We start from the raw sequence: 15,912 nt of genomic DNA on the forward strand, positions 1-15,912 counted from the left end.
TGAGATACAATAAATAAATAAAATGAGATTAAAGAACTAAAGACTGGAATAAGAATAAATGAGAATAATGAACCAAGGCTGAGGAGTATTTATCGCTCATCAGCTGATCATATTGTGGGTTTATTTTAATGTAGTGGATCATGATACATTGTTTTATTATTAAATCAATACTAAAATAATGATTCAGAGCACTGACTAAACATTTAAGTCATTTTGTGAAATATTTTAATGCCTGCTGAAAATTACAATTAAAGTGATGATATAGTCCAGTGTGGTGGACTTCAGCCAAATAACTTTTGTCAGTATTCAAGGCTTATTATCCTTTTTTTTCTCAACATTTGTATGAAGGTAAAGCATGATGAGTTTTTTAGTGCTGAAAAACTACCCAAACACTGTAAAATGTCTCTTTCATGCCATTTTGAACTGTCGCAGCTGTAAAGCACACGGTAACTAATATTATTAATAATGCCTCGTTCCATTTAGATGCACCAGAAAGCCATGTCATCGAGCCAGCCACCATAATTAATGTGATGAATTTACACCTCAGCTACTCCTGCTTTAACCTGCCATCATGCCTGCTGTGAAAAATATTAACCCTTTATCAGGCAAAGAACTATATTTGGTAACTTCAGGTAATATTTTGAGAAAAAAGTTGCAAATTTACTAGATTAAAGTGGCAAATGTACAAGAAAAAAATTTGCAGATTTAAGACATTTAAAGTGGCAAATCTGCGAGAAAAAAACTTTTTTTTCTCCCAAATTCACCACTTTAACCCTTAATAGGGCACTCATTGAAATACTTGCAAATTCCAAATTTCGACCCTAGAGAATATTGGAGGATATTACATACTGCCAGAATGTATAATAATATTTTGAGAAAAAAGTTTACGAGATTAAAAATGTGCAGATTTATGAGATTTAAAGTGGTGTATCTGGGAGAAAAAAGTTGCTTTTTCCCACTTTTTTTCTCGTAAATCTGCAACTTTTTTAGCTCAGATTTGCCACTTTAAATCTCTTAAATCTGCAACTTTTTTTCTTGTAGATTTGCCACTTTAATCGAGCAAATTTGCATTTTTTCAATATTTAGATTTTTAAAAATTACATCAATTGAGAAATACAGCACATTAATCAGAAATATTTGGGTTGTTGCAGCCCTACAAACGCTATATTTCCTAATATGTATAATGTTTAAAACAAAAAGAGAGACTATGGGCTGATATATTATTATTGGACTTTAAAACTCTAATAATTAATATCAGTGTCTGCCTTAAAATCCAGTTTCGATCAGGCTCTATTTTGAATTGTTTTCGTAGGTGAGAAGAATTGACAAAATCTATTAAGCCGTAAAGTGTTGTGAGACCTATTGATTTAACCTTTTATAACCTTTATATATCTGGCTTTCACTTCTAATCCTCCTGTTTCTAGACTGGGAAATCAAACTGGATTTCAGACCTGTTGTTCATTTCTTGTTATCCAGAAAACAAAGTGTAAAGAATCAGATCCTCTGTTTTTTTTTTTTTGGGTGGGGTCCATCAAGGAGATATTTTTAGTGTTCTGACATCCCTGAAGCACGCTAATTGCATGGATCATGAAGGAACACACTCTTATTTTATCCGCTAAATTTCCTGCCGAAGTTCCTTCCGTATGATTGCATTCACTCAAAAGTCGCATCACGGTGAGTAATCAGCCCATTCCAGATGTCTTGTCAGCTTAATGTCCTGATGATAATCAGAGATAGCTTTTATGACCACGGTGATAAAGATATGCCAGGGCTCTCTTCCTGGCAGGTGGTTAGTGATAATTAGTGCTCCCTCAATTGAACGCCCCCCTGCTGCTGGTTCACGAGGCACAGAGGCTGCCGTGTCGCTGTCAGGGGCCGCAGGAGAGCGTGGCTGTCACTCACATGCACGGATGGGGGCAAGATGGTTGTGATGGCAGGGATGGATGTGAGTGGGCTGGGGGGGCTGGAGGAGGTTGGGGAAGAGGGGAGGAGGAGAACAATTAGTGTCCTAATTTTAATTTAAAAACAGATGTTGACAGCAATATCAATACATCAGAGTAAGAACAGTAAGAGCCTAAAATGAAACCAATTAACCCTTTATCGGGCGAAGAACTATATTTGGTAACTTCAGTGGATATCTAAACTCTCTGTTTGGTCGTAGAACCACATGGATTTCTTCCAGCTAATCAGCAAATATCAGGCTACAGTGACACCATGGCATCTGACCAATCAGTGTGATATTAATATAGTAATAATTGACCTTGACCTCCAATGTAAAAATGAAAAATTTAGAAAAAAAATCTGCAAGAAACAGTCGTACACACAGTTATTCTTCAATGAGTTGTACGAGGAGAACTTGACTATGACGGCATATTAGGGCCAAGTATGAACAAAAATAAAAATACAAACCTGGGGGAGGGGGGTAATATTTCAAGGAAAAAGTTGCAAATTAACTAGATTAAAGTGGCAAATCTATAAGAAAAAAAGTTTCAGATTTAAGAGATTTAAAGTGGCAAATCTGCGAAAAAAACTTGCAGATTTACGAGAAAAAAGTGGGAAATAACTACTTTTTTCTTGCAGATCTATGCATTTTTTTCTCGTAGATTTGCCACTTAAAAGTGTTATTTGTGTTAACAAGCAGTTGAACAGGTGTACCTAATAAAGTGGCCTAAATCCCTAAATTAAGATCCCCCAAAATCCTACTGCTCCTATTACACGTTATATCTCGTTTGTTCAATATACCAAAAGGCCAATTCTCCATTAATATTACTTTACCAGACACAATAGTTTGTCTGAATTTGCATTTTATGCACGACATACCAAATATGTGTACTATGGTTCAACAGACTTTGGTGTGAAAAAACAGTAGTATTTATCTTTCCGGGTGCACTGAGCTGTGATTACCTCATCACTTCATGGTAACCTGTGCCAACCCCGACTCTACTACTGGCATCTGCAAGCGTGATGAACCATTAAAATTTTTTAATAAAAGCGTAGTGTCCAGTGTTTGCATACTGTAATATTTCACCGGAAATATAATTCTAATGTGAGCAACTACTGCAGATATGGAAACACTTTTTATCTTTGGAGCTTTGTAAGCAGGAAAGAAAATGTCTGAAAGAGTAGGAGGAGTAAGAAATGTTCTCCAAACACTGACTGAAGGTTAATAAAGCACCACAGATTAGATCTGCCAGGGATTTCATTTGTGGTTGCTCACACTAGAAAGCGTATATTTTTGCAACAGTGAGGCGGTGATGAATGTGCTCATTTTGCAGCATCTTTGTCAGGAGAGAAATGTAATTGATAAGTTTTCTATATGCTGCTTTGTGTTGTGATGTAGGTTAGGTGGCTTCCACAGAAATAAGGATGATAATAATTTTATTTAAATACCACTTTACAAGCTAGAGGCACAACGTGCTTCCCATGGACAAAATATATCACAATCAGTTAGGGTATATAAAATAAAGACAGCAAGTTAAAAGCACAGAATTACAGTTGCAAAGAAATTAAAAGAAAATATATATTTTCTAATTTTTCTTACATTTTCTCTCCTATTCATTATACGTATGTACATATATATAATTTTTCTCATCCATTTTAATTATTATTATTTACCTAATTACTATCCAGAGCTGTATACTGTATAGAAGGTTATTTGTTTTTCTGAAGAAATTACAATAAAAATGTAAATCACAAAAAAGATAACACAAATAATTATAAAAGTCAGCAAGAAAAAAAAAAGTCCATGAATAAAAGATTCATGGACAGAGCAGGCTTCCCCTGTATTTAATTCATTTTTTTTTTTTTTTTATAATAACCTGAATTAATTCAATTAATTTGTGTTTTCTTTTGACAATCCACACATGTTGTAGGATAATTTTAAACAATAATTTACATCTTATATGTAGGTGTAGCTCAACAGGTGTACACAGTAAAAATTAATGCAGGCATTGATTAAAACGCCTTTAAAAATAGATACAAACTGTTTAAGGCCATCCCTAATCTCACAGTACTAATAATAAATTGTCCTCAGATCCAACTAAAATGATTATCCCAGAAAGAAAGAGGTTAAACTTGCAATGAGCCAGAGGCCATTACTGTTCCTGAAGCGCTCCTATAAAGTGATTTAGTGTACTATACAGCACTGAAGGTCACAGTGACCGTAAATTAATTAACATCTGCCTCTCAACGAAGGACGGGAGTAATCAGATTGAAATTTCTACATTTTTCTTCAGTGATGTAATTTTTTTATAGTCCAAACAATTTCTTTCATGGGCACATGGAAGAAAAAGTTGAGTCACTAATTAGGAGGACACAGTGCAAGGTACAACCTTTGCTTGTTTACAGCAACAGATCAAACCAGAGTAGTCAGAGAAACAGCTAAAATGTTTTCACTGATGCAATGATTACTGCCCAAGGTCGTTATAACACAGGCAGAAGTTGAAGAGATTTTTTTTGTGACATTTCACAAAGTTTACTTTCAAAACTTTCAAAAAAAATTTAGTGGGATCGAGCAGAGTTTGCATATTGAAACCAACTGAAGAAGCTTTCCTTCACTTCTCCCAATTCAGTTTATGTAAAAGCATGAAAGTCCCTGTCTAAAGCCAAGGCCAGTGCCATTGTCCATCGACTACTGAGCCCAGCATTGTGATTGAAAATGCCCGCCCTCCACACCTGGGTGTGTTTGCAGAGGCATTTATTAAATACTTAAAAAGTAACAATTCTGATTTATTTAATGGTGCACACACTGCAAAAAAGAAAAGTTGGGTGAACTCAAAATTCCAAGGCAACAAACTTCGATAAAATTTTAAGTTGGACAATTAAACTAAATATTTTAAGTTTTGTTTTTGAGTTTGTTTAACTCTAAATTCAGATTTTTGTCAACTCAACTGTAAGTTGTACCAACTTGTAATTTTACATTATAATAACTTTTAATCCTTACTTTTGCTAACTTCTGCAATGTGCTGAATTGGCACGATTGTAACGCCGCTATGAAATGAGTTAGCATTGATACGCTAATGGCTACTCTTATAGCTGTAACAAGCAGCGCTGCTAGCATCAGTTAGCCGCTAACATCAGTTAGCTGCTAGCATCAGTTAGCCGATAGCTTTCGCTAATGACCGAATTTCACCGCTTTCCCGCATTTCACAACAAAGAAATAAGAGTTATCAGAACTATTGTCTCTTGTTTTGAACCCCAACTTAAAGATATAAGTAACAACAACTCACCAACTTGTTTTTGAGCAGACAACTGGCTTCCTTTGTTGTGCTAACTTACATTATTGCCCTAAATGTCAATAATTTATATTTCCAAGTTTTACTTAAATCACTGTTTTAGGCCAAAAAATACAAGTTGGCTTTTTTGCAGTGCAGACTGATTTGACGAGTGCAACTGAAGGTGCATGCTTGAGCTGTCGCATCAACAGATCAGTTTAATTAATTCAAACTAATTCAAACGTTAAAGAACACACTTATTTTTACAGTTTATGTAACAAACAAATTTCTGGTGAAAGAACTAATAAGATGATGATAATTCTTATTGGTGGATATCTCCTGTATATAGTATGTATGAAATCTAAATGGGACCGTAATTCACAAATTGAAAGTCACGCTGTATTGAAGAATACTTGAAACTAGCAATTAAGACCATAAACTCAATAGAAAAATGTTGACTGAGGTAATAAATCAAGTGAGAAGTACAGTCATTTTCTCATTGACTTCTATACAATCGAACTTCTTTTTGTAACCAATGGAGTCGCCCCCTGCTGGCCATTAGAAAGAACGCAGGTTTTAGGCACTTCCACATTGGCCTCCCATCTGTTTCAAAACATGGTACAAACTGAACAAGCTATTAACATTTTTTTGGTGGATATCGTCCCTGTAGTGGGTTTTGTGCTCCTATGATTTTATCAGTTTGGATGACTTGCGCTGACAATAACATTTCATATGCCAATTTGGTAGACATTCCCGGACCCTACTAGGGGGATCACAATTCCCTAAATCGATAATTCGTTTCGAGTTTCAGTTTGACTGCATTTCTGATTCAAAACATTTTTTGGCAGCACTTAAGGCTGTGCCATTATTAGACTTTTGAATGCTGCAAAGATCAACGGATCATTGGTTTTATGCCCAGAAAACTGTCATTCACATTTTCAAATTCTTCTTTAGAAAAATGGGCTCCATTGTACCAAGGGAGATATGACAGTTTTTTTGTAATTTACTGCACTAAAGTCATATGGGCAAATTTCAGATGTACAGATTCAGTTTTTGATTTTGACAACTGAAATGTAAAGTTCATTTCCAATGATTTTTGATTTACGTTTGAAATCATGACCCAGCTCTTTGCTGCTGTGGACACATGGCGATGTAATATGTAGACATAAAGGAGGAAACACAATGATTGTTAGTTTCAGGTGATAATACACTAATGAAAACGTATATATTATATTCAGTTTGTGCCAGTAGATCTCCTAGAAGTGCACACTGCTCCTTTAAAGCCCATGAAAGCCAACACTGTGCTCTAATACAGTGCCTGTCTCTCAGCAAGTAAATTTCACATAATTTTATCCGAATGATGGGAAATTACTGGCCAGAAATAATCTTTTCATAAAGTGCTTGAGTGTCTCGAGTCATTGACTTTCTTGTGAAGCTTTGAGCAGGGGATAGATTGGTGAAGCATCATTTTGCACACAGTAAATAGAATGCAATGAAGCCATTCCGTCTAATGATATAGTGATTACCATAAGAAAGTGCTGCAGCTGGTGCAGTATGGGAATCAAAGTTCAATAAGTATTTTTAAACAATTCACCTTAGTAAAGCTGAATTCTTTCCAAAGTATTTCCAGTTATTTTTATATTCTCCTTTACTCCCTTACCTTTGTTTAGTTCTAATTAAATGCTCCTTTGCCACAGTTGACTTCACACTAACAGTTTGATGACCTCTGCTTGGTAAGCTGGTAATCTTTCTCAGCCGTTTTTCATTTTACTCTGTCATTTTCCTCTCGCTCATTCACTCCCAACTCCTGATAATCAGCATAGAAATGTCTCAGCTTGGCCAATTAGCCCCTTTAATGGCTGTGATTACCCCCTGCTTCCCTAGCATGTCACTCATTCATTTGACGGTCTGTTTTCCGCTGTGCTGCAGCCCAAGCATCCTAATTAAGCCTGAATTAAATGACCAGCAGCGGCTGGGTGCTGGAGCCCGACCATCTCAGCACGTGGCTGAGGAGAGACCTCCGGTGGCTTCTATTCATGTGTGCTCACGCTTACAAACATGCCTGAGCATGCTTTCTATCCCGCCAGTCAATGCACACTCGCTCTCTGAAGCTGAGGAGAATATTTATGATGCAAATGCCTTTTATTGATATCTGACATACAATCCATAATGTCCAGCATAAATCCCGATACAACAGATGTTTTATTGAAGAGGCCACTTAATGTTTATGAGCAAAGAATTCTTTTTTAATGTCCTAAGCCTTGGCTTTAGTATTGAGTATTGGTTTTTATCTTCCAATAGACCATGCAGTGCTGCATTACATTTCCTTCATGTGTTAAAGGCATGACTGCAACACAAGAATACTGCTATGACACAAACAAGCTGATCATTAAATTTGATTTTATTGAACAAAAGCAAAGCAAATATCAGTTATTAAGAAATTAGTCAATAGATAAAATCTATCCACTATCATTTCCTCTCGCTAATATGTATGACCAACACTCCAAAATCCAAAGGTGTGTAGTTTACAGAATAAAACGGGGCATTTTATAGATTAAACTGTTCATGTAATTTTCAAAATAATTGCTAGATTAATTGCTTGTTTAAAAAAGGTAGTTACAGCCTTTATTTTGGTTAATTGAGATAAATTACTTATACTGTTTTCACAATTTGAGGCAAACCAAAAACAGTTCACTGCTATTTAAATGTACACAGTGTCTTGGATGAGCATTTTATGCCTCTATCCTGATTCACTTGATGACGTGAATACATGAAACTAGCAATTAAGACCATAAACTCAATAGAAACATGTTTTTATTGAGGTAAAAAAATCAAGTGAGAAGTAGGGTTATTTTCTCATAGACTTCTATACAACCAAACTTCTTTTTCAGTCAGTGGAGTCGCCCCCTGCTGGCGACGAGAAAGAATGCAGGTTGAAGCACCTCCACATTGGCTTCACATCAGTTTCAAAACATTGTACAAACTGTACAAGCTATTAACATTTTTTATTAAATGCCCCTTTTCACCCTCTGTGTATTGTTTTTAGCGTTAAAAGACCATTTTTGTTTCTGTTGCAGTCGACTAACCACATGCCTTTCTTCTACTTCAGGACCTTTTCAGAGACCTTCCACAGTCTGGTTCCAGAGAAACCGTGGGTGACCAAGCTGAGCTCAGCAGGCCTGGTCTACCTACACTTTGGTCGTCAGCTGCTGGCCCAGCTGACGCAGCTGAAGGAGGAGGACAGGCAGCTGGAGGTGCTCTTCGACAAGGTGAGAGGAGGAAGACAAAGGATTTATAGCAGGGAAGGATTAGCATCCATTGTGTTTAATTCAAAGCACAAACACTCCATTGAAAACAGATGTTTCCCCTCGCTTCACTCGCATCAAAAACATTGCCTCGGCTGATGAATTGAACCTAATTATTGTTTATCATCATTATGAAATTGGAAAACAAATTTCAGCAAAGTCAGTTAATCAAGATGATCCTACGAGAGCCACAACCAACCAAGTTTTTTTCAGTCATAAATAAAATAAACAGTGTTCTGGTTCTGGTTTTCAAATGTTTAGTGTTTCTGTATGATTAGTGTATAAGGGCTCAGAACATTATGATGAAAGTATACAATGACCATTCCCACGCTTTATTATGTCTCATAAATTCCCTACAGCAATCTTGTTACACAGATAATGTGCTACATTTTGATAAAATGATCAAAAATCCCTCTAAAAATCCACAGTAACACACCAACAACTTTACGAGCATCATAGAAAAACCAATTCTGTTTCTTGGTATCAAAAGCTTTTGAGATTTTGGAGAGTTGCATTTTTTGATGACTGGATGGTGAGCTTTTGTTCTAGTTTGTGGTTGTAAAATCCCAAGAGGATGTGATTATCATAGAGATCACAACATAAATACAATCGAGCTAATTGAATCCACGAGAGTCTCCGCTTTCCAATCATACCAGTCAACTTCATAGCTGACATAAAGCGGACATGGCTGTAAAGCTGAGTGTTGTAAGTAACAATAGAACCCATTTTCATTTAGTTATCTTGAGGTGGGAGGGGCCCCTGTGAAAATGTCAGTTTTCCGTCACCAAAATGAGCCGTTTGGAGCGTCATTTAGCCTCCTTCCAAGCAGTGGCGGTTCTACACAGGGGCCTACAGGAGCCACTGCCCTAAAATGATCAATTTATAACGAGCGATTGAACAATTCTTAACTAATTTTTGTTCAAACAATATCTCATTGTACACAAAAGGAACCCAGAATTTGTACATCGTATAATAGTTTAATTGTGCAATAAAAGCTTGTGTATATATAAAAAGATTATCCTCACTGTACTGCACTTTCAAAATAAATAAGTAATGAGAAATGTCATTTTCTCACAAAAATAATTGTAATTGTTGGTAAGTATCATTGTTTCAATCAATGTATTTATATCTTCCAAATATACTTAAATAAGGTGTTTAAATAAGCTAAAATAAGAGTTTTGATTGCTTCGATATCATCTTTGTCGTTTTTAATGTGCCCCTCTGATTAAACACTGGCCCCTCCTTGGCCCCCACAGTAAAATTAGTCTAGAATCGCCACTGCTTCCAAGATATGATAACATGGTTGGAACAAATGGATTGGAAAGACAGAATGGTTAGGAACTATTTCAGTATCTTCACTGTGGCATTAAAACTCAGCCTACTACAGCCTCTCAAAGATAGTGATGTTGACCAGGATTGCCACGAGATGGTAAAGATCTAAAGAGGAAAACTTGTCAGTTACTTTGATAAAAGGAATTACAATTAGATTAGAGTACACTAATCTCTGTGCACTTTGTCTGTGTTGGTGGTTTTAACAACAGAAAGCATGCAGTCGCTGTGTGGAGATTACAGATAAAAAGACATAGACAAGGATGTGCCAGAGGACAATGCAGTTATATTTAATGCATTTTCAACGGCAGGGCCAGGAGGAGGCCTCAGCACTCAGAACATTTTGATGGTCAGACACATTAAGCCAGCCAAATCTTAGGTCAACCATAAATATTAGCTCTATTAACTTATATTACCATTGGTCTTTTGATGTGCCAGTTTGTTTTTAAGCCCCAAGTAATCCTTTTACTCACGTCTGGGGCTTTATTTATTTTAGGATGTTGCGTGTCTTGTCCTCAGTTCAGACAAACTGAAACTCTATTTTTGCCCCAAAACTTAGTTCCACTTGTATGCCACTTATAAAATGTCAAATGTGTGGTGTTTGACCTTCCCATGTACCGAGGAGTTGACTTTTCATCCTGAAAAACGTCTCTGCTTCTCTGCTTTTCTGCTCCTCTTCCACTTCTTTCTGTTGCTTTGCCATTGAACTGTAAAATAGCAGCAATTTGCCTCTTCCTTTAGGCTTAATGATCTAGCTATGCACTTTAGCCTTCAGTGAGTGCCCACACACTGTGACCAAATGGATTTCAATCAGAATAATGTAATCCCAGTGCATTGCTCTCTTCTCTAAAGTCCTTTCCGGGCTAGAAAAAGGGATTTACTTTCAATTCTCCCTTTTTAAAAAAAAAAAAAAAAAACCATGCCAATTCCCATGTCATTACAGGTTCCTAACCTCTCCGGTCATGTGTCTCTTTCAATCTCTTACAGATGTATGAGAACTTTGTGGAGGAGGTGGATGCTATTGACAATGGCATTTCACAGTATGACGGGGAGGCCCGCTACTCTGTCTCCTCCACGCTGAGCGCACGTGTCGGCCACCTGAACCCACGCTGGAACAGCAAGAGCCAGGACACTGAGGTGAGGGATGCAAGAGTGTGAATTTATACTCTCACTTAGCACGCAGATCGGTGTGATGCAGCACTTTTATTCTATTCTAACTTAAGGTCACTCACATATTACATTAAACCTGTGTGTGTGTGTGATATCAGATCAGAATATATGAGTGTTTGTGTCTTGTTTTAGTTCAAAGACCAAATGACTTCACAAGAAAAACACCTCAAATTGCAGATTTCTCCTTTTTGATTTTAGGATTACAAGGTGAAATATTTGGTTTAGTGGACAGGGTTACTGTCAGGAAATGATTGTACCCAACGAATGTCTTCACACACACTAGATACAAAGCATCATAAGGTGTAACTAACAAGACATTTATGCAGGAGGTGTGGAGGTGTGAGTTCATGTGAGAACATAAATCAGGTCCCCCTCTCTATACAGTGTGCCTCAGGATGCACTGAATCACGACAGGTTTTATGACCATTAAAGCTTTTGCTCTATAGATACAGTGAATGTGTGTTTTATCATTGTCTGGGTTTCTACAGTATGACTTGTGGGCATTCTGGGTAGTACTGTGTGTGAATAAATAACACAGGAAACACAACATAACGGTGAACAGTTAAAGTATTCCCAGGACATAAATAGGCATTATAGTCAGGCGGCTTAGGACCAGATTTGAGAAGAATGGGGACAAAAGCACCACATTTTTTCTAAATGCTCTCCATCAACATATGTTTCAGTTTTTGATGGGAGCCAGTTCATCAAGATTGCGTATCGGAGATGGCAGCCATATAAAGTCTATGAGAACCAATATATCTTCCAAGCCTCTTAGAAGGTTGATCTTGGTGTCAAAATATACATTTTTCTGGGTCAAGGAATAATTTAAAGCTATTGAGAATATCACTAGATGATTACTCGATCAAATAGATGTGTTCATTTTGGCCATGTATTGACGTAATTTCCAAAATGATATTATTAGGGCCATGGGGCAATTGTACTGAGAACAAAAACTGCCCAAAATTTTGCATTGAAGTGAATGGGACGGCTGAAAAAAAATGAGCGAAAAAGAAGCGTGCACACTTCTCCAGATACACATGCTACACACACACACACGCCCGCACGCACACACACACACACACACACACACACACACACACACACACACACACACACACACAGGTAACTTTATCTGATTTTAGTTACACACACACACACACAGGTAACTTTATCTGATTTTAGTTACACACACACAAATGCATGTGTAAGCACGAACACTCCTCCAGATACACATGTTTCACTCACACACACGCACACACACACACACACACACACACACACACTCATTTTGAGGTTAAAGGGCATAAGTTGCTGTATAAATAAATACTTGAAAAGGAATGCTTGTTGTAGGTGTGCTCATTGTATATAATATAGTATCATAACATTACTAGTATTAATTGTTTGAAATCTCTGAAGAATCTCATCATAGTGTACACACACCGGCAGTAGCCCCCATGGCCCTTTCAGAATTTCAGGAAATTTTCTAGTTATGTCCTCTTCTCCTTTCGTTCTACCCAGAAAATAATTTACATTTAACATCCAAGAAATGGGTTTTTAAAATGCTGATTTATATGTGGAGCTACAAGACACATCAAATACAAAGGATAAAGTTTTGAATTGAACACACACGTCTATCTTGCAACTGCAAGCTGCAACTTACAACTATAATAATCAATATGCTGATTATTTTTCCAAATATTTGTATTTTTTATTGGAAAATAAAGTTCTAACCCCTTTCAACCAAGTTTCATGAAAATTGAGCCAGTAGTTTATATAATGCTTTTGACAAAAAAAAAAGTCGGAACCTGACCTACTCGTTAGAGGTAACAAAATGTAATTGATGACTCAAGGATTATTGTTTAGGGTGGTGACTCAGCTCTGACCTGAACTTCCCTTTTCATCTTTTCATCCCCTTTCATTCATTTTATTGACATCTTGATATTTAACACCAGGACGCGAGTATTAAAAAAAGGCCTTTTGGCCGCATCATTTAATTATAATGACACACATTGGGCAACCTGTGGTGAAACACAAAAAGGTTAAAAGTGTTGTGGTAAACAGAACCGGTGTGCAGTCGGATTTCAGGGGTTGTTTTCAAAGCCATGCAGAAACAAAAGAGGCCCGAAAATGGCCGAGTGTGACTTTTCTGCCCCTCGTTAGTGCTGGAGGGAAATGCCTGCAGGGAAACATGGACTGTTTTCTACAGGATGACACCTGCAGCATGGGTCTGCATATATGTTTTCCATTCCTGTCTCAGTGGAGCAGCTGGGCTATTTGTTTTTTATTCCCATTTCAGTTCACATGAATATGATACTTGTCCTTGCACTTCCTTACATTTCCCCTACTAACTCACACTGCGAGCACAGACAGCTCTTGGGGATCGGAAAAAGTAGGAAAGGTTTGTAATGACAAATCTTTTGGCAGACACTTTAATGGTGGACTGACCTGGTCATCTCTGCCTGTTTGTGATAATTGAAACACTTAATGGATTTTTGTCTACTCCCTACATGGCCGTTAAATTTCAGGGACACCACAGCCTCCACAGTCATATATATACATACAGTCAGCGCGTGCATGTGCTTGTGATCGCATGTATTTTTATCTGTCGTGCCTTTTCTCTCGCTCTCTTGAGTTTCTGCTCATGAGACTATGAATGAACAAGGTCAGACCGAGGTTTTTGCAGTACATGATGAAAAGCTGATGAAGCAGGGCTTCAAGGATGAGTGTGGAGACGGTGGGTTCATCTGCCACACAGTCTCACTCTAAGTATTTCACGTCAAACTGTATTGGAATTCAGAGGTGGTGTAGCAGTGAAGAAGAGTGTGAATGATCATGAATTAAAATGATTTTTTAACCATAAGTAGTCTTCTAAAAGTGCTATCAAGCTGTATCGCCAAGGTTTGTGTATCTTGTGTGTTGCATTTTTTTCCACTTGTGAGTTGTGTGAGTTTTTTCTTTTTCTGTTGTAATTCAAGATTTTCAATGCCAATGTTTCCTTTTTTCAGTTCAGTGGAAAATAGTTTCTTTATTTTTTCTTTATTCTTTATTTTAATGGATTGGTTATTGATAATGGATTTTCATTCATGCAAAATACAGACCCAGCAGGAAATGACAGACATAAGATGATTTTTTAACCATAAGTAGTCTTCTAAAAGTGATATAAAGCTGTATCTCTGTCTTCATAATATGATGTTACTATCTTTGCATGTAGGAGGGTTTTAAAAAGGCTATGAAGATGGTTGGGGAGGAGTTCCTGGACCGTCTGGAGTTCTTCCAGTCCTCCTGGTTGCCGGCTCGCACGGTGGTGGAGGAAGCCGTGAAGGGGAGACTTCAGGTACAAGACCGTCCAACTTGATGTGTGCATTTTTGCTTTTAGTTTCTTTATTCTTTGTAAATATTGTTCCATGGTACAAAAACATTATAAAGTTGCCAAGATCGTCAAACAGGCTTGACATGTATTTTTTAAGAAATCCTGCAAGCAATAAAGCAGTTAATAGTAGGCCTGTCACAATAATTACAATATCTCGTTTGATTGTTTTACAAATACTGGGATTTCTATTTACACACAACCATCTCTAGGGTTTATGGAGAAAGGCGGTAAAAGGGAAAAGTATCCAGTAGCTGACAGTTTTCTGGGCAAAGAAATGCAGAAAAGTTTTTAGTTTTTAAGTTTTAGGCTTTGAAAAAATAACTGGCCTTGAAAAACTTGTTATATCACTGAAAAATATACTGTAATTAAAAAAATCTGCAACAGGAAAAACTTGATAAATTGGCATAAAAGAAATGTAACTTTGAAAAAAATGAATGACGCACATCTTTTCAGTGAAAATCTGCTGATTATTTTTTCGGTGACAGGTTTGTGTATCTTGTCTGTTGCATTTTTTTGACAGGACATTTTTTTTCTGTGGTAATTCAAGATTTTCAATGCCAATGTTCCCTTTTTTCAGTTCAGTGGAAAATAGTTTCTTTATTTTTTCTTTATTCTTTATTTTAATTGATTTTCATTCATGCAAAATACAGACCCAGCAGGAAATGAGATAATTAAGAGGTTTATTTAAAACGTTATGAAAATGAACTGGGTAAAGCCGCCAGCAAAAATAAATCATAAACATTCAGACACAAAACAGCAACAAAACGAACAACCATGAATACAAAAAACTCCAGTTCACATAGAATTTTGCATAAACAAAGCAATACCATTTTAAAGGTGTTAGGCAAATAGTTTCTTGATGCAAAAAGACCTTTTTTTCGGTCTTTGGGTCTTTTTTCCCAATTAGATCACAAATTATACTATTATGAACTCTAAAAGTGAAGAAATTTATTTTTTTTCCTGTCTGAAATTACACAGAGAACTACTGTTGACTCATTACTGTCCTTTGAAGTTTAAAGGCTTAAAGTTGTCAGACACCATGCCTGATTTCAGGCAGAGAGCAGATTTCATTCATTCATTCATTACCATTAACCGCTTATCCGCAATCGGGTGAGAGCAGATTTAAATAATAAAAATACTTCTATTCAAAACATTTCCTCCTGGTTACCAGGTGGATCCCAGTGGAGAGGTGTTGGTGTTCTCCCAGGGCGGCTGTCCCTGGAAGGAGCATCTGTTTGCCCTGGAGAAGGAGCTCAATGTAGAGACGCCAATCAAGTTCATCCTTTATCCCGACCAGAATGGACAGTGGAGGGTCCAGTGTGTTCCTGCTGGACTCAACACCTTCCAGAACAGGTGACATACTAAATACATACACAACACAGAGTTTCCCATTGATCACCTAGACCAGAGGTTTCAAACTCAAATACACAATGGGCCAAAATTTAAAACTTGAATAAAATCGCGGGCCAACATTGAACAAATAAACCTTTTAATATATACCAAACATGTTTTGCTTTAACATTGA

At 36.9% G+C, this 15,912-nt stretch overlaps 1 protein-coding gene across 1 annotated transcript in view; it reads left to right on the forward strand.

The window, feature by feature from the left end:
- The window catches only part of myg1 (myg1 exonuclease), a 31,772-nt gene that overhangs the window by 2,193 nt on the left and 13,667 nt on the right, over positions 1 to 15,912 (forward strand). The window contains exons 3-6 of the mRNA XM_059328426.1: positions 8,323 to 8,482; positions 10,835 to 10,984; positions 14,229 to 14,351; positions 15,559 to 15,740. Of these exons, the coding sequence (XP_059184409.1) occupies positions 8,323 to 8,482; positions 10,835 to 10,984; positions 14,229 to 14,351; positions 15,559 to 15,740 (615 nt within the window). The remainder of the gene's footprint in view (positions 1 to 8,322; positions 8,483 to 10,834; positions 10,985 to 14,228; positions 14,352 to 15,558; positions 15,741 to 15,912) is intronic.

Source organism: Centropristis striata, chromosome 3 (assembly GCF_030273125.1).
Source record: "Centropristis striata isolate RG_2023a ecotype Rhode Island chromosome 3, C.striata_1.0, whole genome shotgun sequence".
In the NCBI taxonomy this organism is placed as follows: domain Eukaryota; kingdom Metazoa; phylum Chordata; class Actinopteri; order Perciformes; family Serranidae; genus Centropristis; species Centropristis striata.